At 45.1% G+C, this 21,655-nt stretch overlaps 1 protein-coding gene across 1 annotated transcript in view; it reads right to left on the bottom strand.

Annotated features, from left to right (window-relative positions):
• Positions 1–3,661: 3,661 nt before the first annotated feature.
• The window catches only part of CHD2 (chromodomain helicase DNA binding protein 2), a gene marked incomplete at both ends in the record, with an annotated part of 96,990 nt that continues 78,996 nt past the window's right edge, over positions 3,662–21,655 (bottom strand). The window contains 6 exons of the mRNA XM_084253509.1: positions 3,662–3,995; positions 5,772–6,018; positions 11,225–11,438; positions 13,474–13,573; positions 15,734–15,912; positions 19,955–20,089. Of these exons, the coding sequence (XP_084109635.1) occupies positions 3,662–3,995; positions 5,772–6,018; positions 11,225–11,438; positions 13,474–13,573; positions 15,734–15,912; positions 19,955–20,089 (1,209 nt within the window). The remainder of the gene's footprint in view (positions 3,996–5,771; positions 6,019–11,224; positions 11,439–13,473; positions 13,574–15,733; positions 15,913–19,954; positions 20,090–21,655) is intronic.

Here is a 21,655-nt window from a genome sequence, read left to right on the forward strand (position 1 = left end):
GGTTTGGTTGCAAAGTTACTGGAGTGTTAGTAAAACCCCTTGGGCCTGGCAAGCTTCTCCAGGACTGTGCAGACGGCCCTCCACCCGCAGGCCGGGCCGCCCTTCCTCTGTCTGGGCCTCGCCGGAGCTGGGCCTGCCGGTGCCAAGCTGCTCGAGTTAACATTTGTGTCAGTGTTTCCATTATAAAACGCCTTTTTCCCCTTCAAGAATATATGACCCAACTGCTAAATTACCCTCAAGGCTGCAGGCTGGCAGGCATGGCGTTTTTATTTCCTCTGCACGGAGGGGGCTGAGGACCCGTTGGGACGGCACAGGTCTTCCCCGTCCAGGCCCCCAGGATCTTCCTCCCGAGCAGGACCAACACGGGCCATGAAGGGCCACCCTCTGCACCGCTCATCTCCTCCAGGGGAGGGACTGGCGCTTCAGCCAGGGACCATCAGCCTCCGAGAAAGGTTACTCGGGGTCAGCAGCTCAGAGAAAGCCTAAGAAACCTGCGGGGCGGAGCCCAGCCCCAACACCACAACCGTTGTCAGGGGAAAAACTGCTACTCTAAAGGGCTGACAATCTGACAAAACACCGATGGCCCAGGGACCAAGGAAGGGGGCTGGAGGGCATCCAGTCACGGCTCACGCCAACGCAATGCATTTGCCCAGTTCTCAAGACCCTGAGTGGCACTTCTCACAATGTAAGAATCAACAGTACCGCAGTTTTACAATGTAGGAAAATTTAATACATACTATATAAACAACATTATTTACATCAGAAATCACTAGGACAGTGGCATTTTTCACAAATATAAATTAATTACTGTTTAGTCAACAGGTTTTTAAAAGTCCACAATTTTACAATAAAGAAAAACCATCTGTCCCAAACGAGTGGGTGCAGATGGACTAAAGCAGCCTGGACCCTTGGCCTGGCTCTCCCGGCCCGACTTGCCCGCCCTCAGCATCCAGACGACCGCCGGGGCCGGGGCGGGGGCTGGGCCCGGGCCACTGCTCCTGCTGACGAGTGGGTTTTGGTCTGTAGGGTTTCAGTGTACTGTGTCAACTTGTAACGTGCACCGCGTCCTGAGGCAACTGTCAGACGCCAGCTAGAGGGGCGGGTGCGGGAACGTTCTGGTCTGCCGAGGGGCTCAAGGAATGACTGGCAGGAGAGGGGCCCGAGGGCGGGCTCCTCCAGGGAGCCCGGGGCGTCCCCCGCCCTCTGCTAGGGCCGTGGCTGACCAGAGTAATGCTTGTCATGCTCGGGCTTTAGGTGATGTTCACGGCCCTCCTCCTCCACCCTGCTGTCTCTACCCAGTACATCACATTTTCCAAAGCGAGTTTCTGGGAAATACCCGCCGACGGCCTGGGCCGCCTCTCCTTCCCCGCGTGAGCGCGTCCACCTGTGCCAGCTCCCGGCCGTGCCCTAAGCACGGTATTCACACTGATTTCGCATCAGTGAGGAAGTGCCTCCTTTCCCCCCACCCATTCTTCCAACACTTCAGCATCTCAAGGGGATGCTTCTATGGGGATACTGTCGTTTATAATCAATTTAACACTGATCTGGCGGATACTGCCTTTTGCTACATCATATGGCACTCAAAGTCCTGAATGTGAACAAAAGGAAGTTGCTTTTTCCTCATGATGAGACATCTTTGGGAATAACTCACACCTCCCACCAACTTCAGAGAAAAAAACCCTGAATATGCAACACGGAGGGCAGCGAAGAATCCTCCTGCTGTCTCCCCTCCCAGGGGACACGTCCTGGCCCCCTCAGCCCCACCTCGGATGGCTCAAGGACCCAGGAAGCCAAGCTGACCTAGCCCCCTCGGGCTGGGGCAAGATACACATGGGGCAGCCTGTGTACTTTCAGCAAGAAGCTACACCTGAGGTGGTAAAACCCAGCCGTGACTTCCTGCCTGTCCCAAGCCTGAGCAGTGTATCCTCAGCGAGCGCGCCCTGGCTGGGGCCCTCTGGGCTCTGCTCCCTGATGAACAGCCCCAGGTGCCATAAGGAGATGAACAAGGGGCTAAGGGTGGGCCCAGCCTCCAAACAACACACCACGAGGACCCAGAGGGCGGGCAGGCCACCCAGGAGTCTCAGTAAAGGCATGAATGGTGCTCCCCAGGGTCCAGCCTCGCGACGCCGGAGAGCTCACGAGTTCCCCACTGCTGACTGCCAGGAGCCGGACCCTGCGTCTGCCCGATGACAGCGTGCCCCAGCCGAGCCTGGACTCCCTGCAAGCACACTGTAGGCACACTGTGAGTCAAGTCAGTGAGCCAGCCTGCATCTAGAAAGGCCTTTGGATATGCTAACAATACTGACAAGCGATACTTAAAAGGAATCAAATGGAAGGTCCCAAAATCAGTCCAATGAGAAGAATCTTGTGTGGATACAACCGACTTCAGCCTCCCAGTCCTACCCAGTGTGACCCTGCTCTTCACCGCTCAGTCACCTGTCCTGGGATGCTCCCTGTTTTGGAAAAATTTTAACTTACATGTATACTTGATGTTACGCTAAGAGAAACGGAGTTTAATTCTAACGCTTTCCAACTGGCAGTGGATACCTGTTCGCCATGGTGACTTCGCTCACCCACCCACCCACCATGTTGAGTAAGAGGAGAGGGACTGCCCTGTAATCTACTTCTTCAAGCTGTGCAACAGGAACTAAAATGCAGTGGACTGCAACACTGACCCCATGCCCCTGGCACCCCTCTCTGGGAAGCTGCCGAGCATGCCCCTTCCTGGAACACCTGACCACCTGCACTGACCCCGCCCGCCCAGGTGTGCCTGCCCCTCCCTCCTCTCCAGGCCTCCTGGTTTCACGTCACATCACAGGGACCATCCACCAGGGACTCCAGTTCCCTGGCCACACTCCCCACCCTCCCCAGCCCGCCCCGCTCCCCTCCATGGAAGCCCATCTGCCTCACTCACAGCACTCAGGTCAGGTGCACGGGCCCACTTCCCAAATGCAGAAGACCCACTCAGAAGACTCACCCTTTGAAATGTACAGAGAGCATGGGGAGACCTGGTGTTGGCAGGAAGAAGCTGCTGTGGGAGCTGTTTCCCTCTCTGTAACCCCCCACCCCCTGGCACCACAGAGGCCACATAATGAGGCCCGACTGTCACTTTTCCCAAGAACATGTTTGAGGGGTTTCTGCCCCCTTCTAAGTCCTATGATGAGACCCCACCACTCAACCCCATGCCCTGCTCCCCCTCGGCAGCATTTGTCACAGCAGAGGCCGCGTGAGGCGCTGTCCAGCTGTCCTGCAGCCTGCACACACACATGTGCACAGGCACACATGCCTCTCCACCCCACGCCAGGTCCCAGGTCTACTGACCCGGCCAGAGAACATTCACAGCGCAAAGATCCTTCCTCCTTCAGCAGGGACGCAGCCCAGGAAGTGGGTACACAAAAACCACCTCTTTCTTCTAGCACCCGTTCAGGGGGAGGCCAGAACCAAGCTGGAATAGGACAAGGTGCCAAGTGCAGGAGTGGTGACCCTGCCCAACGGACCGGACCACAGGCCCTGCTCCGCGAAGTGCCCCTCAGGCAGCGAGCCGCCGTCGCATGTCCAGAAACTCCACTCACTGGTCCAGATGACTGGCTACTGTTGGATCAGACCAAAAATATCCAGGTGCTTAGTGACTCTTGCTCTCCCCTTCTTTTCAAGCTGTCTTTTATGTTTTTCGAACATTCCAGTTATAATCTGGGTTGTTTTTCTGTTCTAGGGATCTCTCCAAAGGAGACCGATGATCCAGGGGTGACTTGGAATCATGAGGCGATTTCTGCGACGGGGGTGAGCGAGGATCTGAGACAGCAGGGTGTAAGGGGGGCAGAGGCTGTTTATACTCCCCCAATTTGTCTGTGTGGAAAGAACGGTAATGGTCTGAAGGTCCCTGGCCATGGTAGCCCATAGGGGGACGGTGATCAGACATTCGTCGGAAATCCTGCTGGTGGTAATTTTGAGGCCGGAAGTCATCGGATCGCCTCCGCTTAGAGTCATGGTGGTGCCTGGAAGAGAAAGGCTGGGGGTGAGCGAGAGCCCAAAGCCAGTCCCGCCCTTCTTCCTGAGCCCACTGGGCTTCCTCAAGCATGCAGGGTGAAAGCTTGTGTCGTGAGAAAAAATAAAACTAAAGATGACAAAAGGCTACTTTATATTTGTTGGCAAGACACATCCTATAAGCGGACCTGAGCCTCATCAGGCTCTGTGACGAGACAACTGCACACGGGATCCGCCAATGGCACTGCTGGGTCACACTCCCTATAGGAAAACTGGCAAGAACTGCTAATGTTTCCAGACTCTTTGACCCAGTCCAGGGGAAGAAGAGGAACAAAAATGCTTTTGTAACAGCACAAGTTGCAATTAACTAAAATATTCAACAGTAAGTGAAGGAATAATTAAATTGTTTTTAAAATGGTGAAGAATATTTAAATTCTTAGTCAGAACCACAGTACCCTGCTTGTTCAACTATGAAGAGAACTGGGCGTGTCAATGATAAGACGACAGTCAAGCCGGTTCAAAAATGGGTGTGAACAGACATTTCTCAAAAAAAATGCACAATGGCTACAGAGTGCTGAAAAATGCTTCATGTCTTTAATAATTAGGGAACTACAAATCAAAACAATGATGCGATACCACTTAGTACCTAGGATGGCTACATATACATATATTTTTAAAAGACAACAGAAAATATATTGCAAAGATGTGGAAAAACGGCAATTCTTGCGCATTGCTGGTTAAGACTGTAACAAGGTCCAGGTGCTATGGATAACAGCTTGATGGCTCTGAAAAAAGTAAAACTGAACAACCATATGACTAAGCTAAGTACACACCCAAAATAAGTGAAGACAAGTATTCACACAAACACTTGCACGCCCATTTTTACAGCAGCACTATTCTTTTTATTTATTTATTATTTTTTAAATTTTTTGTGGGACCCTCGCCAGCAGCCGGGGAACGTACCGGCGCTCAACCGCTGCGCCACCAGGGGAGGCCCTACAACAGCACTATTCACTAAAAGACCGAAACAATTCAAATATCCTAGAATGTAGCACATAGATACAACAGTATATTATTCAGCCATGAGAAGAAATGAAGTACAGTCCTGGATCATGTGATGACAGGAATCTGTTCTGAGAAATGCATCCTTAGGTGACTCTGTCCTTGTGTGAATGTCATAGAGTAACACAAACTAGGATGGTGCTGCCCACTACACACCTAGGCTACATGGGACCACCATCACATACATAGCCCACCCTTCACCCTGGTGTGACGCATGACTGTGCTGAGACAGGCCACAACATGGATAAACCTCTAAAACATGCTAAGTGTTCAGAGAAGCCAGGAAACTCCTCCTGCACCAGTGAAATGAAACTGCAAATGGCTCCCTAGGGCCCAGAGAATAAAAGGATAAACCTGTAACATGAGATTCAAGGCTCCCCCCTATCTCACACTATCCAACCTGTTAACTCTTCTCAGCATTCCTCCTGGGCCTGCCCTGGACTTGGGCCTCAGCTAATCCTTTTCTCTCTGCTCAGTGGACTCTTCTGGGCCCAAGTCAGTCACAAGCCTTCCCTCTTCCCACAAGCCTTTCTTTCCTCAGCCTCCAGGAAACACTCAAACATGCCTCCTTTTAGCTATCTACGCAGTACCGTGCCAGCCCTCCACCGTACTTCCAGGCCCCAGTGTAAAGCGAATGTGACGCTGCTTATTTCCCCTATAGAAGAACAGTTCAGCCAGCGAGCCACTGGTACATGTCCAGAAACTCCAATCCATTATTATGATACCTGTCATAATAATCTCTGTGGCCCCGGTGGTCTCGGTCACTGCTATACTGGTCATAAGGTCTCTTTCTGGACAGGTTGTTGGGCCGGTAGCTCCCAGAACGGTGGGTGTCCATGTGTCGCCGATCCCCATAATGGTGGTCCTTGTACCAGTGCTGATCATATTGGTGGTGCCTGTCACTAGCCCACGGTGGGTTGTTGCTGCCTCCACCATAGTTGAACTTCCTTTCCCTCTGCCAGTCTCCTCGATCTACAGAAAAAGAAAGTGATTTCATGACTACAAAAATTGGTTGGATTTCACTTCCACAGAAGTTTAAATGGAATGGCTGAGCCAGACTATAAATAGACAATTAATTTCCTTCTCCTTGGCCTCTTTACTGCTGGTTAACATAATGAGTCTTGACATTCTTTCCTCCCAATTTTAAGGCAAAAGAAAATTCACCATCCTTCCCTTTCTAAAGCCTTAAGAACTACGATTTTTCACTTTCCACACCTGTTTTTCCTTTCAATATGGGGCAGATTCTTAATACGAGATTTGACCTTTCCCAAAAAAAGCAAACCAAAAAAAAAGTACATCCAAACATTAATTTGGAAAATGGCACTGCTAGATTTCACAGCTGCAGGTAATGCTTCTGTTTCCACATCTCAAGTTTATTTACCTCCTGGTGCCATAAGCTGTGCCTGGTCTCTGAAAATCTTTCTAGACTATACTTACTGATTATCATTTCCCAGTTCACATCTGGGCCTCCCCTATATGAAGCACTTTTTCTCACTCTGGACCTACATCGACACTCCAACAGGGCCCAACCAAAACGTTTTACTTTGTCATCCTTCCTTCTCCCCTGAGGAAAAGAGCTGCACTTATTTCAATCAGGAAGGTGAAAACACAGAAATCCAGAAAAGGAGCACAGAGTGAGCTGAACTGCAGACTTAGAACCTGTGCATGTGACCATCCTTGGAAATAGGATCTCTGTAGATGCAATTAAGTTAGGATTTTGTGATATCATCATTTAGGTCAGGCCCTATACCCAATGACAGATATTCCTTGAAGAGAAGGCAGAGGGCGCCTAGAGGTGCAGCGAGGAAGGCTACGTGGAGACAGAAGAGAGACTGGGGCCATGTGGCTGTGTTCAGGAACACAAATGCTGGCTGCAGGAGAGACCTGGAACAGATTCTCCTTCAGCCTCTCTTGAAGGAACCAACCCTGTCGACACCAAGATGTCAGAACTGTAAGGAATCGATTCCTGTTGTGCTGTGCAACCCAACTGGTGGTTCTTTGTTACAGGCAGCCTAGGAAATGAACAGACTTAACCAGGGGAGCTATGTGGCCTCCTGGGAAATCCATATTCTATAGCAATTATGTTAAGGCCAACCATAATACTACCAAATAAATGTCTCCATCCATTTTGTTGGCACTCTAGCATTTTCCCATAGGCAAAAAGTAGCGCCATCAAGGAACCTGTGCAGTTCAGATGTTTATACCGCTGAAACAACACAAGTCAGCCAGGGACTGATCCAGGAGACAAATGAGTGGAAACTTGGGCCTATTCAAACTAAGGATCACCGATCAATGATAGCCTGAACGGATCATTTGAAAATGGCCTCAAACCAAACGGAAAGAGAGATTTCAGAGGATCCATGGTGAGGTGGAGAAGCTGAAATTCAAGCCAAGTCACTTATTTCAGAGAAACCCAACAGCGCTATCCATTTGGTTTCATTCTTCATGAGGCAGGTCACCAGTTAGGAAATACTGAGAAAGGAGGCGAGTGAGGAATACAACGTTTAAACAAAAGACTAGAGTTACCTTACAAGTGGGGTTCTTTCAAAGGATCAAACAATAAGTGTCATCATATGAATAACAAACCAGTCTGATACCAGGAAAAACTCAGTACAACCAACACAACTGGCTCTAAGACCATGGAAACATTTCCCCATCACCTTGTGCAGTCATTATCTTTTGCCCCCCCTCAATAAAATGCTGCTCAATTAATGCTGAAATACTTAGATTTTTTTTAAGAAGACATGGAACTTCTGCTTCCAGGTAGTTTAGAGTAGCTTGTAGCAGAAGATAAGAAAGGCCAGATAAAATATAATCTGTTTAAAGACTTCAAAGAGTAGCCAAAACAATCAGATCTAAAAGGGGTAAGATCCCCAAGAGCAGAAAACCTCAAGGAAAGTAAAAGTTACTTTGCAGCCAGTGGGAAGATCTACAGCTATGAGGCTGAATATCCAGGCTTTCCCCAGGAGAGCAGAGCTACTAGGGGAACAGGGCCAACAGCAGAGTCTCTGCTCTTCCTGGGCTACAGGTGCATTAAGACATCAAACACATGGCCAATCTACCCTTAGGATACTTGCCAGAAGGAGCAGAAGGCTAAAAAAGCTAAGCTGATAGCCTTCAAAAAAGCAGAGCAGTGTGGAGCAACCTCATGGTGCGGAGGAAACCAAAACTGGTGCAGAAGACCTGCTGAGGAGAGGGTCTGAGAATACCACGGCTCTCTGTAGAGCACTACGCAGAGCTAAGCCCCAGAAGAGGGTGGCCAGAGGTGGCTAAATTAAAGCACTTCCCACTCCATGCGCACGGAGGAGGGAAAGGTGAATCATCTGAGGGAAGGTACCACCACCTGGAGCTTCTACAGTTTATAAAAACACATTTACCCCCATTTACTCAAAAATAATTAGGCACACCCAGAGACAAGACTGAAAGTCAAGAGAAAAAATGCATATACCAGAAAATGACTCACAGTAACTCAGACTATGTTAGCAGGAAAGGACTAAGTAACCATAATTTTTATGTTCAAAAAGAGAGGAAAAGATGAGAAAATAAAGTTTTCCAAAAGCTTGAGTTTTACTATAAGACTGAAATGTCTTTTTCAAAACAAATAGAAATGCTGAAACTGAAGTTTAGAAAGGAGTGTACTTCATTTTGATTATTATGGACTATATGCCTCTTTGTAAAATCTTGGATTATGATTCCACACACACTACATATTTTTTCCAAAAGATTTTATTTACTTTTGCTTAGAATAACTTGGGGTGTAGCCCAGAGGTATGTGTGGGGTATGTGAGAGAGAGGATTTACCAGAGACAAAGTGGGGAGCAGAACAGGCAGATCTACTGAACTACACTGATAAGGCGAGCAGGAGAGAGGAGAGGTTTGCTGCGCCATGTGGGTCAGCTCCTTGGCTGGGGATCAAACTCAGGTCATCGCAGTGGGCCTTTGAGGTGGTAACACTGAGACTTAACCGCAGGCCACCACACTACATACTTTTTTTTTTAATTAATTTATTTATTTATTTATTTATTTATGCAAGGAATGGGTACAGTCAGAAGCACAGGAGGGTAAGAGAATTCACCAGAGCCAGAGCAGGGAGCAGAACAGGCAGACTGACAAAGTACATTGCTGAGGGGAGCAGCAGGCATGGCAGGAGAGATCTGCACGCCATGTGGGACCCTTACTGATGGCTGGGGATCAAACCGGCGCTGCAGAGGCTGCAGGCAGCTTCACAGCCCAACACTCAACCACTGCGCCATCGGGGAGGCCCACACACTACATAATTTAAAGGCTCTGTTCTTTATGCTTTTTTTCCCTTACAACTTTTATCTTTAAAAGCAACTCAGGCTCACTGTAATCAGTGAAGCAATAGACAATGCAGAAATTATTAAATTTTCTACAATTTCCCCTCCATTCCCACCATCCTACGGTGGACTGCTACTGTGTGTATGCTTTCACATCTGTCTCTATGATGTTCAAATATCAAACAGACTATGGAAAACGGGTGATTTGTCACATGCACTTCTCAGATCATACTCCTGTCATCAGGCAATGTGTGAGTGTGCCAATATGTGCTACAAACAAGTTGGATGGGCAGTGGAGTTGGTATTCCAAGTGAAGAAAGTCAGACACATACTGTCTGATTCCACTTAGGCAAAATAGCCAGAATAAGCAAATCTACAGAGACAGAATGCAGACTGGTGTTTGTCAAGAGCTGGGGAGACAGTAGAAAGGAGAGTGGCTGCTTAATGGTCATGGGATTTTCTTACGGGAGATAACACTGTTTTGGAACTTGACAGAGATAGTGGTTGTACCTGAAAATACAAAATGACAATGAACTATTCATTTAAAATGGTTACATTTATATGAATTATACTTTGATAGACACAAAAAAAAGATTTTCTTGTTGCTGTTGCTATTACATTTCCACTTTTATTTTATTTAGAAAATCAACTTATCCTAATAGAGTACCAATGTCCTACTACTCATCTAATCATTCCACTATTAATGGACTTCTAAGTTATCTCCAGTTTTTTGCCATTAAGACTGGAGCCACAGCCTCACACATACAGGTTTTGTTTTTATGGGACAGCCTCCCAGAAAAAGAAATATGTTGTGAATGGGCCTGTATATTTAAATAACTGAGATTACTATCTGGGAAGTGCAGCAATTCAGACTCTTAGCAATGTGTGTGCATTTCACCTTCCAATTTTTTTTTTTTTAAGATTTATTTATTTATTTATGCAACCACTGGGTACAGTCAGAAGCACGGGAGGGAGAGAGAATTCACCAGAGCCAGAGCGGGGAACAGAACAGGCAGACTGACGAAGTACACTGCTGAGGGGAGCAGCTGGCGGCAGGAGAGGTCTGCCGTGCCATGTGGGACCCTTGCCTGCGGCCTGGGATCAAACCGGTGCTGCAGAGGCTGAGGGCAGCTTCGCAGCCCAGCGCTCAACCACTGCACCACCAGGGAGGCCCTCTATTTTTTTTAAACATTTATTTTTGCATAGAAGAACTGTGGTGTAGGCCAGAGGTGCGGGGATTGAGAGGATTCACCTGAGACAGAGTGGGGAGCAAAGCAAGTGGATTTACTGAAATACACAGCTGAGGGGAACTGTGGATGAGACAGGAGAGGTCTGCTGCGTCATAGGTGGGTCAGCTCCCTGGCCGGCAAATCTAACTCAGGCCATCACAGTGACAGCACCGAGATTCAACCCCTAGGCCTCCAGGGAGGCTGCACTTTCAATTTTTGATAACCTAAATGGATTAAAAAAATTGATAGACTTACTATTGCTTTAATTTACATTTCCCGAGTAGCCAAGATTGTCTTGTCAAACTGGCGTCTTCAATTTCTGCTACTCTATGGATTCCCTATCCTAACTGTTGCCCATTTTATTTGGTTATCCTTTTGTTACTACTTTAAAAGGGTTTGTTCAATATTATCAGTTTAGCTATTTAACTGCAAATTGTTTCCCTCAGTCAATCATTTGTTTATGGTAACTATGTTCTTAAAGCTCAAAGAGACTTTTGGATTGTTAATCTCATGCTATATCTCACAGAGGGAAAAAAGAGGACAATAAAATATGGGAGGAGAATAAAGTATACAAAAGGTCCAGTTGCTTCTCTGGAAAGTGAAACATTCTTCTTTTTGTGCCTCTTTAAAAAACTCCACTTAATGACCCACCTGCATTGCTGAAGTGTCTCTTATTGGGGTGATTGTAGTTATCTCTGGGGTGTCCATGCATCTGTGGGCCATGGGAGGCAGGCAAATGAGGCTTCTGTGGGTGCAGGTTGTGTGGGGTATGGGACTGAGACATCAGTGAGTCCCGGCTTGAGCCTGAGGCCTCTGGTCTAAATGGCTTCTTACCACCAATCACATCATCTTTCTTCTTTTGCTCCTATAGAGTAAAAGGAACCCAGAGACTTTCAAGATCCCAGGTTGCATCTCCAACAACAGTAGAAAAATCATCCATCACCTCTGAACTTTCCCTTTTGGCTTCTAACATGCTATCTACTACCTTCTCGCCCAAAGATATCCCTAAACCCCCACTGAGTTCCCACACCACCAACAGCCCCACAGAGCCCCACCTGCTATTGGCCACACTGACATCCAAACTCCACCACAAGCAGTTTGTGCCAACAGCTGGATGTCGCTGCTGGGGCTGAAACAGCTGCTAGTATCCCCAAGAATGGTCATGAGACCAAGTTAACTAGAACAACAGAACAAACCACCCCTGACTAGTCCAGCAGGAATGAGTTTCTATGTCTAAGCCATCACGCTAAATGCTCAATTAACACCGTTCCTTTAGCACACAAATAAAACATTCCATATCAAAATATCAGAAGCAATAGTAAAGAAAAATAAGAAATATACGTAGTGTAAAGTGTCCTAAAATCCAAGCACAAAGGAAATTAAAGTTAATAATTTGGTTTATGTCTTTCTAAGCCTCTGTATACGTGTATATATGTGCAAATATATGTGTATATGTGTGTATTTCACATGTATAAACATATACACTTTTATTAAAAAACAAAAATATTTGGTATTTTTTGTATGAATACATTGTAAAAATCTTCTCATATACTTATTTCCATAATACACTATATTTACAGTTGAATAATACTCCCCAATATAGATATCATGATCTACTTAATCTACTCCATATTATTGGGGTTATTTCCACTATAAACATTTTTCTATTCTTCTCCCTTAAATTTTTATAAGTAAAACAGTGGTTTTGTCTTTGCTAAATCTTACTGGATTGGTCCTCTATGAGGGGGGTGACAACTGTGCTCCCCACAAGGTCACTCTTCTTATCACTCACGAGTACAACATCTGACTCTGGATGAAGGGAGGCTTCGCCATTGTACATCCAGCTTCAAACCTTCCTCCTAACTTTCACTCCCACCTAGAAGCCTTGCCCAACTATATCATTTCCTTTCATTTCCTTCATTTCCATCTGACTATTCCTTCAAAGACATTTTAAAGTGATTAAAATTTACATTAGCATTCAGCAATTAACATATTAATTATTCCTATTGATGTGCTATTATCATTTTCTTCCTATCATTAAACATAAAATTCAATTTATAAACTAATGGAAGGTATTTCTTCACAGACTACCCAGTGTTGGGCATGCAACAAATACTTAAAGCGCCTGCCCTGTGCCCAGCACTATTTCTGCTATGAAGAGAGCACAAAGGATTAGAGATATACGACCTCCACCTTCACAGAGCTGCTGTGTCAGTGAAAGAGATGTTCAGTCTTCCTAGACTAGGCTTCAATGGCTGGTTAGGCAGGGCCACACAAAGTCAGCAGATGTGCAAACAGGTGTGCCTTTACACTGCATCCCTGTACAAAGCTCAGTTCCTTCACTTCTGTGCCCACCCCCCAATCCAAAGAAGAGAGTGCAACTTCTGGATACCTTCCTTGTGTGAGGAGTGGGGACCCTGTGCAAAAGCAGGCAGATCACCAAGTACACATGGCTCAGATAAGAATGGAAAAAGCATTTCTGACCACAGTGCTGCCAGCTATCAGGAATGACATTTATAAGCTATGGTACGGTCCAGTAAACAAAGTTCAGGGCATTAAAAACCCAGGGTAACAACCCCTTGTCAGAATTTGAACATTGTGTGGCTCCAATACATTGGTTATTTTACCCATAAGGCCGTACTGTCAGCCCAACTACTAAGGACTGTGCTGAGGAAGTGAAGTGCAAGCACCGTGAAAGAGCAGGCTGCAGGGGAAGATGGCCAAGGTGGGCTCCCTTACCCCCCTTTCAGACTTGGGATTTCACCTGTGAAGCAAGATCCAGCAACACTTCTAGCACCAACTACCTATTAATTCTATGACCATTTCCTCAGGGAGAAACCATAATTAAGGAATTTTGCTGGCTTTTATCTGTTTGTACAAATGAAAAATTTGTATTTTACCTCCTCTTCCTGAGATCTTTTCTTATGAGCCATCTTGTATAACTTATGCAATTTTCGAGCATCGAATTCTGTAAACTTGGAAACAAAAATCCATAGGTTCCTTAAAAACAAAAAAAACAGTTCTGATGAATTATGGAATTTTCAAGATAGCTTTTTATTCTTTTTATGAAAGGCACGCTACTGAATTTTGTTATGGAATATTCTGCAAGTATAGAGATTAAATCACAGAATTATTCTTTTAGTTCTCAGCATCAATAACACAACTTTAGATGCTACTGTCAACAGAGGTTGGCCAAGGAGCCTGGAGACAAGGTTCTGTCTATGAGCTAGAGATCCTCTATTTATTTCACAGGTGTCCAGGGCTCCAGTCCTAAGCCTTCCCGTCTTCCATGCCTCCTGTACCCTCTGCACAGCACATCACACCACCAGCCCTGGGCCGGGACCTGCACAGGTGGCACTCTGCATTACTGCCCTTCTTCCTGCCTAGCTGTCACCACCAAGGCCTGTCGTTTCTTCCTTAAAACTGCAAGGGACTCCTCCCCTCCAGTCCGACGGCACTGGCCTGGCATTCCAGTCAATGTGATTAAAGAGCAGCAGTCAATATGATTGAAGAGGAGGCACATGAGCTGGCACAGAAGCTGTGAGTCCTCTCCCACTTTTGTGAGTATTGCAGGCCAGGCCACTGACGAACCCTGTTCTGGCTTCCTCTCCAGCAAGCCAGCTGTATCATAAGTAAAGCCACGTACCTTCCTCCTAGATCTTTCTGTAACAAGGTTTCAAGCATCTTGACAAACTGCCTTTCAACTCTAAACCCTCTCGTCCCCTCCCTGTCTCACTTCTAGGCCGCTGCTGAAGCCTGAGGACTCTCTTTCTCTAAGCAACCCCACTCTACCTGTCTACGCCCAGCCCATGTGTGTCTGCAACCTCAAGGAAGATGCCCTCCCTGACCACTGTTCTGCGTGTGCTTTCTCCTCCTCAGGGCTCCCATTCTTCTTAGTCTTGCAATTAACACGTCATGATAGACAGTTTCTCAGGCCTGGGAAGGGGCTTCTTATGAGCTACTATTGGCCAGGCCCTCAGTGCCTGGCAAATTAAGATACAGACAAGTCAAAGCTCAGCAGAAGCCTAGCTTCATGGATCACATGCTAGGATGGCCTCTCATTATTGCCTAACAGAGAGGAAACCATGTAAAAAGCCAGCCAGGTGGCTAGGTGTAGGAAGAAGCGGGGAACAGGACACAGGAAAAGAAAAGCAACGTCTCAAACTTCTTTTTTTTAATGGATAGCATTGGGACAGGTTTCCCTAAATCTGTTTTTCACTTAAAACCAATCCACAGAGACAAGACAAAGTAATTAACCACGAAAATATGAATTCAAAATAGCTGGCTTATGAAGCTAAGGTTACAGGTGTCGGAGAAATTGCAATAGTGAGCCTCCCTGGTGGAGCAAGGGGTTAAGTCTCAGCACTATGAAGCTATCTCACAGCCACTGCAGCACGAATTCGATCGCCAGCCAGGGAGCTGACCCACATGGCGCAGCAGACCTCTCCTGTCTCGCCCGCTGCTCCCTTCAGCAGTGTATTTCGTCAGTCTGCCTGTTCTGCTCCCCACTCTGTCTCTGGTGAATCCTCTCACCCCCTGCACCTCTGGCCTGTACCCTAGTTCTTATATGCATAAATGAATCTTTGAAAAGAAAAAAAAGAAATTGCAATCGTGTTTTTTTTTTAATGTGAAAAGTGAATACATAAATGAATGTACCTAAGTAATGATGCCTTACAAACTACAGTTCTGGATTAACTGCATTGTTCTAGATTACTACTAGTACACTCTCATTATCAGACAGTAGACAACTCAGAATTCTGGGTTTTAGCCTTGGTTTCATCTGATGGACTACAGACAACTTATAATTTAGTTACTATACTCTGAGTATCAACCTGAGAGGGGAAAGTAGCCTAGCAGGAGGTTTCCTACCCCTTCTAGGTTTAAGAGCTGAGTTTTTATCCTGAAAATGGGCCAGCAAATACAGCATCCCTGTCATTCTCTTAACAACAACGATATCATTCTACCAACTGGCCTTAGCAGGGGGCACCCATTTCAGAAAAATAAAATGGAGATCTGCAGCTATGTCAATAAATGATGGTTTTTTTGGAAATACATTATCTTCAGGTGGCCATGTCCTCTTTTACAGAAGGCAAACAGGACACTTGTCCACACACACACACAGGTCACTCAAGCCGGACAAGTGGAGGTTCAGGCACTTACCTCCTCCATAGTTTGATGTGCTCCTGGTCTGAGTAGGCTTTAAGGCACTCAGCAATCCGGTCTCCAATCTTCAGCAGGCAGTTCCTAGTGTGCTCCAGCTGTTCCTGCACGTTGAGTCCCTTGTCAGGTTTGTCCAGCTGTTTTAGTGCCTTTTTCACAGGTCTCATCCTCTCCTTACACTGCAATGTGAGACAACAGAGTGGAGACTTAAGACATCTGCAGCAAAATGCCTCCTTTGCTTACTATGCTCTAAAGTCCCAGAGCAAGCACAGCTGACCCTCATGCTATATCATCAGTGAAGGAGGAGAGGGGAAGGCCTGGGGACAGATATAACCATCAGGGTGAGAGTGGGCTAGATAATCCTCCTAGGGCCTGAAGATCAAAAGAGAAGCAAAACAGATTGAAAACCTCCCACCATGAGCTTTGAACAAGTACAGGGTGATGATACTGGCAAGTCCTCTAGGCTTGAAAGAAACTGGGGAAAGATTTGTGGATAAAGATGACTGGAAAACAAGACTCTCTCCCCATAAAAACAGTGAAGGGATTGTCATAAGAGATAAGCCCGCAAAGACAGGGGAAATGGGGAGAAAACAACAGCAACAACACCTTGCCTAAATGCAAATGACTTAGTAGATCTGAGAACATGAAATCCTAAGCCAGCAGTGGAGAGAGAGGAGAACCAACCTGAGTTATACTGCAAAATTGTCCCCAAGTCCAGGTACCTCTGGAAGTAGTGGATCAGGGCTAAAATAAGGATTGGAATTTTAAAGACTGCTTGATAACAACAGATATCTAGACTAAAAACAGACACCCAGATCTCCCATTCTGCCCAGCAAAAGATAGGGAAGTTTCTTCTCTAGAGAGAGTAAAAGAAAGGTCCCGACTGGGCTACAACATGGGGACGGTTGTGGGCAGGGCTTTTGCATTGAAAATAGGGTTAGATAGTAGCCAGGATCCTCTGCCTCTCTGATTCCAGAATGAAGAGAGCTGTGCCTTCCCCTCCAGTCAGGAGATTAGGGGATTCTTCTTCATAAAAATCCGACAACCCAAGAGGAAGAACCAAAAGATGCTGGTCACCCACTGGAAGTTTCCAATGCAGCAGCCAGGCCAGACCAGCCTACGGTGATGGCTCTCAAAGTGGAGCAAGCCTGGCCCACATGCTCAGAGCCTCCAGTCAGATAAGCTTAGGGAAGTAAGCTATGAGCAGAACACCAAGGATTACTGAGACATTTGATAAGCATATAACATGAATAACAGAAAACTTATTAAAGACAAACAGAAAACATTCAGATAACTATAGTGGGAAATAAAATGTGACAAGAGAAATGGAAAGACAAAAAGAAATAACGGGAGACAAAGTGGAGGTCTCTCTCAGCAGAAACGAAAATGAAAAATGTAATTACGGGGACCGCTCCCAAAACCCAAGATCTCAAATACAAGGAATTTATAAAGATAAAATTAAGAACAGAGAGAAAAAAATTCTAAAATAAATTGAGAAAATTTCTCAGACCATTAAGACAGGGTTGTCAGTCAGTTAGAATCTGGCATGAAGAACTAACAAGGCACATGAAATTTTAGAACAATGAAATTCTTAGACATTTCCATCAGTTGTGACAATTCTTGTAGTTAAACACTAATCTGTTTATTTTTCAGTAACTGGAAAATACTTGTAATGACTATAACAGAAAAAAAAAATCAGTATTATGAATTAAAAAGGATTCTTACAGAAAAGGAAGAAAAAGACAAATTATCCAAAATAGCTATAGAACAGGAATGGGCAACCCCCAGTATTTCATATCTTTCACAATGGCAAAAATTAAAAAGTCAGAAATTACCATATATTTCTGAGACAGGAACACAATCAGAACCCATTTTCACTGCTGAAAGGAGAACAAATCTCTACTGCTGCTTTGAAGAGTGATTCAGCAAATTCTAATAAAATCTCAGACAGACCCAACATTTCTGCTGAAGCTATACACGCCAGAAAACTCTTACACATTTATAAAAAATATCTGGGGGCCTTCCTGGTGGCGCAAGGGATTAAGCACCGCACTACGAAGCAATCCGCCGCCTCTGCAGTGCCAGTTCGATCCCCGCTGGCCTTGGAGCAACCCACATGGCAAGCAGACCTCTCCTGTCTTGCCTGCTGCTCCCATCAGCAGTGTATTTCGTCAGTCTGCCTGTTCTGTTCCCCGCTCTGTCTCTGGTGAATCCTCTCACCCTCCCCACGCATCTAGCCTGTACCCCAGCCCTTGTATGCATAAATAAATATTTTTAAAAAAGAGTATTAAAAAAAATATCTGCCACAATTTTACCATAGCCTATTTGGTAGTAAGCATATAAAAACACCCCTATCAGTAAAAGAAAGAAAAAATTGTCAAGTCATAAAACCAAGTAACATGAAACATTTAGATCAGATAATAGTCCTATGTATAAATCTCAAAACTGAAGATTCTGAGGGAAGAAAAACAAGTTACAAGACACACATGGCGTAGCATTTATAAAAACATGGAAAGCAGGGCCTCCCCTGGTGGCGCAGCGGTTGAGTGCTGGGCTGCGAAGCTGCCCGCAGCCTCTACGGTGCCGGTTAGATCCCCGGCCGCAGGTGAGGGTCCCACATGGCGCGACAGACCTCTCCTGCCGCCCACTGCTCCCCTCAGCAGTGTATTTCGTCAGTTTTCCTGTTCTGTTCCCCGCTCTGGTGAATCCTCTCACCCTCCTGTGCTTCTGACAGTACCCAGTGCTTGTGTAAATAAATAAATAAATCTATATTAAAAAAAAAAAAAAAAAAAAAAACATGGAAAGCACAGGACATGCTGTTTATGGTACAATGGTTAAAAACTCAGGCTCGGGCCTCCCCTGGTGGCGCAGTGGTTGAGCGCTGGGCTGTGATGCTGCCCGCAGCCTCTACGGCGCCGGTTTGATCCCCGGCCGCTGGTGAGGGTCCCACACAGTGTGCAGACCTCTCCTGCCGCCCGCTGCTCCCCTCAGCAGTGTACTTCGTCAGTCGGCCTGCTCTGCTCTCCCCTCTGGCTCTGGTGAATTCTCTCACCCTCCCGCGCTTCTGACTGTACCCGGTGCTAGTATAAATAAATAAATAAATAAATAAATAAATCTTTAAAAAACAAACAAACAAAAAAAAAAAAAAACTCAGGCTCTTAGCCAAATTGCCTGGGTCAAATCTTTGCTCTATATCTTATTTGTGTGACAGAGGACAAGTTAATTTTCATCACCTTGTTTTTTTGTATGTAAAATATTACCTCCCTTATAGAACTGCTATGCAGAAAATACATGTTAAGCCCACACACAGTGCTTGGCTATGAGTTCTTAAGTGTCTTTAGAGACACAAGTAGAACTTGGAAGCCTTGCATGACAATGATCACCAAATTTAGAATCGGTAACTCCTGGGGAGGTGACAAAGGAAAAGCATTTGGTTTAGACAGGATGTCACTTCAGCTTTGTATTCTAAGTCTTAAAAAAAATCCAGATTTGAAAAAGCTCATGGCATCACTAGTAATGTCTATGATAGTCCAGAAATTTCCTGGATATTTGAAATTTTATAACATAAAAACAAGAGTAAATGAACTAATATGAGCCTTTTTTAAAAATAGTATGGTACCACCATGAAAAGCTCATGGCATCACTAGTAATGTCTATCATATTCCAGAAATTTTCTGGATATTTGAAATTTTGTAACACAAAAACAAGAGCAAATGAGCTAATATGAGCCTTTTTAAAAATAATATGGTACCACCATGACATCAAATTCCTTCTGCACAGGATCTTCAAAGTATCAATCTCTCCCACACAGCCCCATTACAGATGCACAAATACGGCTTATGTAGTTTCCTAAATTCACGACTCAAATGTAAAATCTGCAGCAACAAAAACAGTTATCTATTCACCCTTTGTGTCTGCAGCACAGACACAAAGGAAGTGTCCAAAGAAAGGCAGGCTCAATGAGCACCTCTGCTTTCCAAAGGCCTCTGAGAGTCTCTGCAGAACAGACATAAAACCTATTCCCTAAAATTCCTCACTGGAAAGCGAATGAGAAAATCTCTTCCTGGCAGCCTGTTCCAAAGCACAAGGTTTTTAAATAATAGAAGCAACATGCTTCCAAAGCAATGCTGAGTGCTCAGACCCATGGGGCTTCATGGCTGACCCTATGAAAGATGAGCAGGGTGGCTGCAGACGCTGGTACCCCTCAGCTTCAGGACTTACTATGCTGAATGTCTCCTGGTCCAGATCATCGTCCTCGTCCTCTCCGATGGGGACAGGTTCGCTTCCTGCTGTAATGTGGACAGGCCCCTGAGATCGCTTGGATTTACTGGAAGATTTGGCATCACCACTTTTAGGCTTTAAAGAGAGTGACAGAAATCACTGTTATTTGTGCAATCTTGTTTACCCTTGTCTACATCACATGGTGGGTAAAGTAGATGGCCTCTGATCACAAAGAAGATAAAGTCCTCTGAGGCAAACCGACACCACGCCTACATGATTAAGAGCTTCATCATCACTGCTCCCCTTTCTGTCTCTAAACGACCCAAATGTAATTTCAGGTTCAGCAAGGCTATTTTGACTTCCATTCCCTCATCTATAAAATGCACAAATATGTCATCAAGCGGTTTAAGATGGTAATCAGCAGAACTTTTGTGAAGTGTAGAAATTTATATTACCAGCTCATAAATGAATTTACACGGATCTAGGAATGTGTATTAACTAAAAAAAACTTAGATGACTGAAAACTACATGAATCCACATGGATAAATTTCATATAAACATGAAAAGATGAAGAATGAAGAGACAAAGAGATATATATTATTTTTAAAAGTGACTTCATGTATGGACATTTAAAAACAAAACAATACTATTCTTTGTTTGTAATCACATAGTATGCAGTCAAAGTAGAAATAACATGGACAGGAAGTTCCAGATCAACTTCAGATTACTGTTCGGGAGAGAAGGGAGAACAGTAAAATCAGGTGAAGTAATGGTGAGGAGGACATCAGCAGCCATCAGTATGTGAGTATAAAACACAAAGCAAAGTAACCAAAAAGCAGTCACTTGACTTAAACATGAAAAATGATACCAACAGCCATAATACCTGGGAGATAAATCAGTATTTGTAAATTGGGCTTTGTGCTTTCATTTTTGGAATACTTTAAGAATAGTATCTTTCTGTGGAAGCACAAAAATATGTCATAGTATGATTTACAACATTAGATATTTGGAAGCAATTTCAATGTAAGAGATATGTATGGCTTCCAAAATGTTGTAACCAAATAGAATCTTCCTTATCTATTAATATTTATTCACCTGGAAAGTTGCTGGGTGATATACACCAGGAGTAAGAAAGGGTATCCAAATAGTCTGATCAGATTTTTATACTCTATTTCTTTTATGTATAAAGCAAAAGTTCCAAAGAAATCTACTAGGGTGCCTCCCTAGTGGCGCAGGCAGTTGAGCACAGCGCTGTGAAGCTGTCCGCAGCCTCTCTGCAGTGCCGGTTTGATACCCGCTGGCCTCAGAGCAACCCACATGGCGAGCACACCTCTCCTGCTCGCCCACTGCTCCCCTCAGCAGTGTATTTTGTCAGTCTGCCTGTTCTGTCTCTGGTGAATCCTCTCTGTCTCTGGTGAATCCTCTCACCCTCCAGCACATCTGGCCTGTACCCCAGCCCTTGTATAAATAAAAAAAATCTACTGGAGTTATCACTCTGCTAGAACAATAGCAGGTATTTGTTTTCATGTTTTAACAATAATTAACACAAAGGACTAAGTGTAAAATATTTTCATCAGAAGTCAGCAAACATATACACAACAGTGAACCAGAATTCTGTGGTTTAGAATGAACGTCATAAAACCCCTAAAGTGAAGATTATTCCATAGCAGGATCATCCCTGATAGTATCTGGGGTGAGTCT

The sequence above is a fragment of the Talpa europaea genome, assembly GCF_964194135.1.
Source record: "Talpa europaea genome assembly, chromosome: 14".
Lineage (NCBI taxonomy): Eukaryota > Metazoa > Chordata > Mammalia > Eulipotyphla > Talpidae > Talpa > Talpa europaea.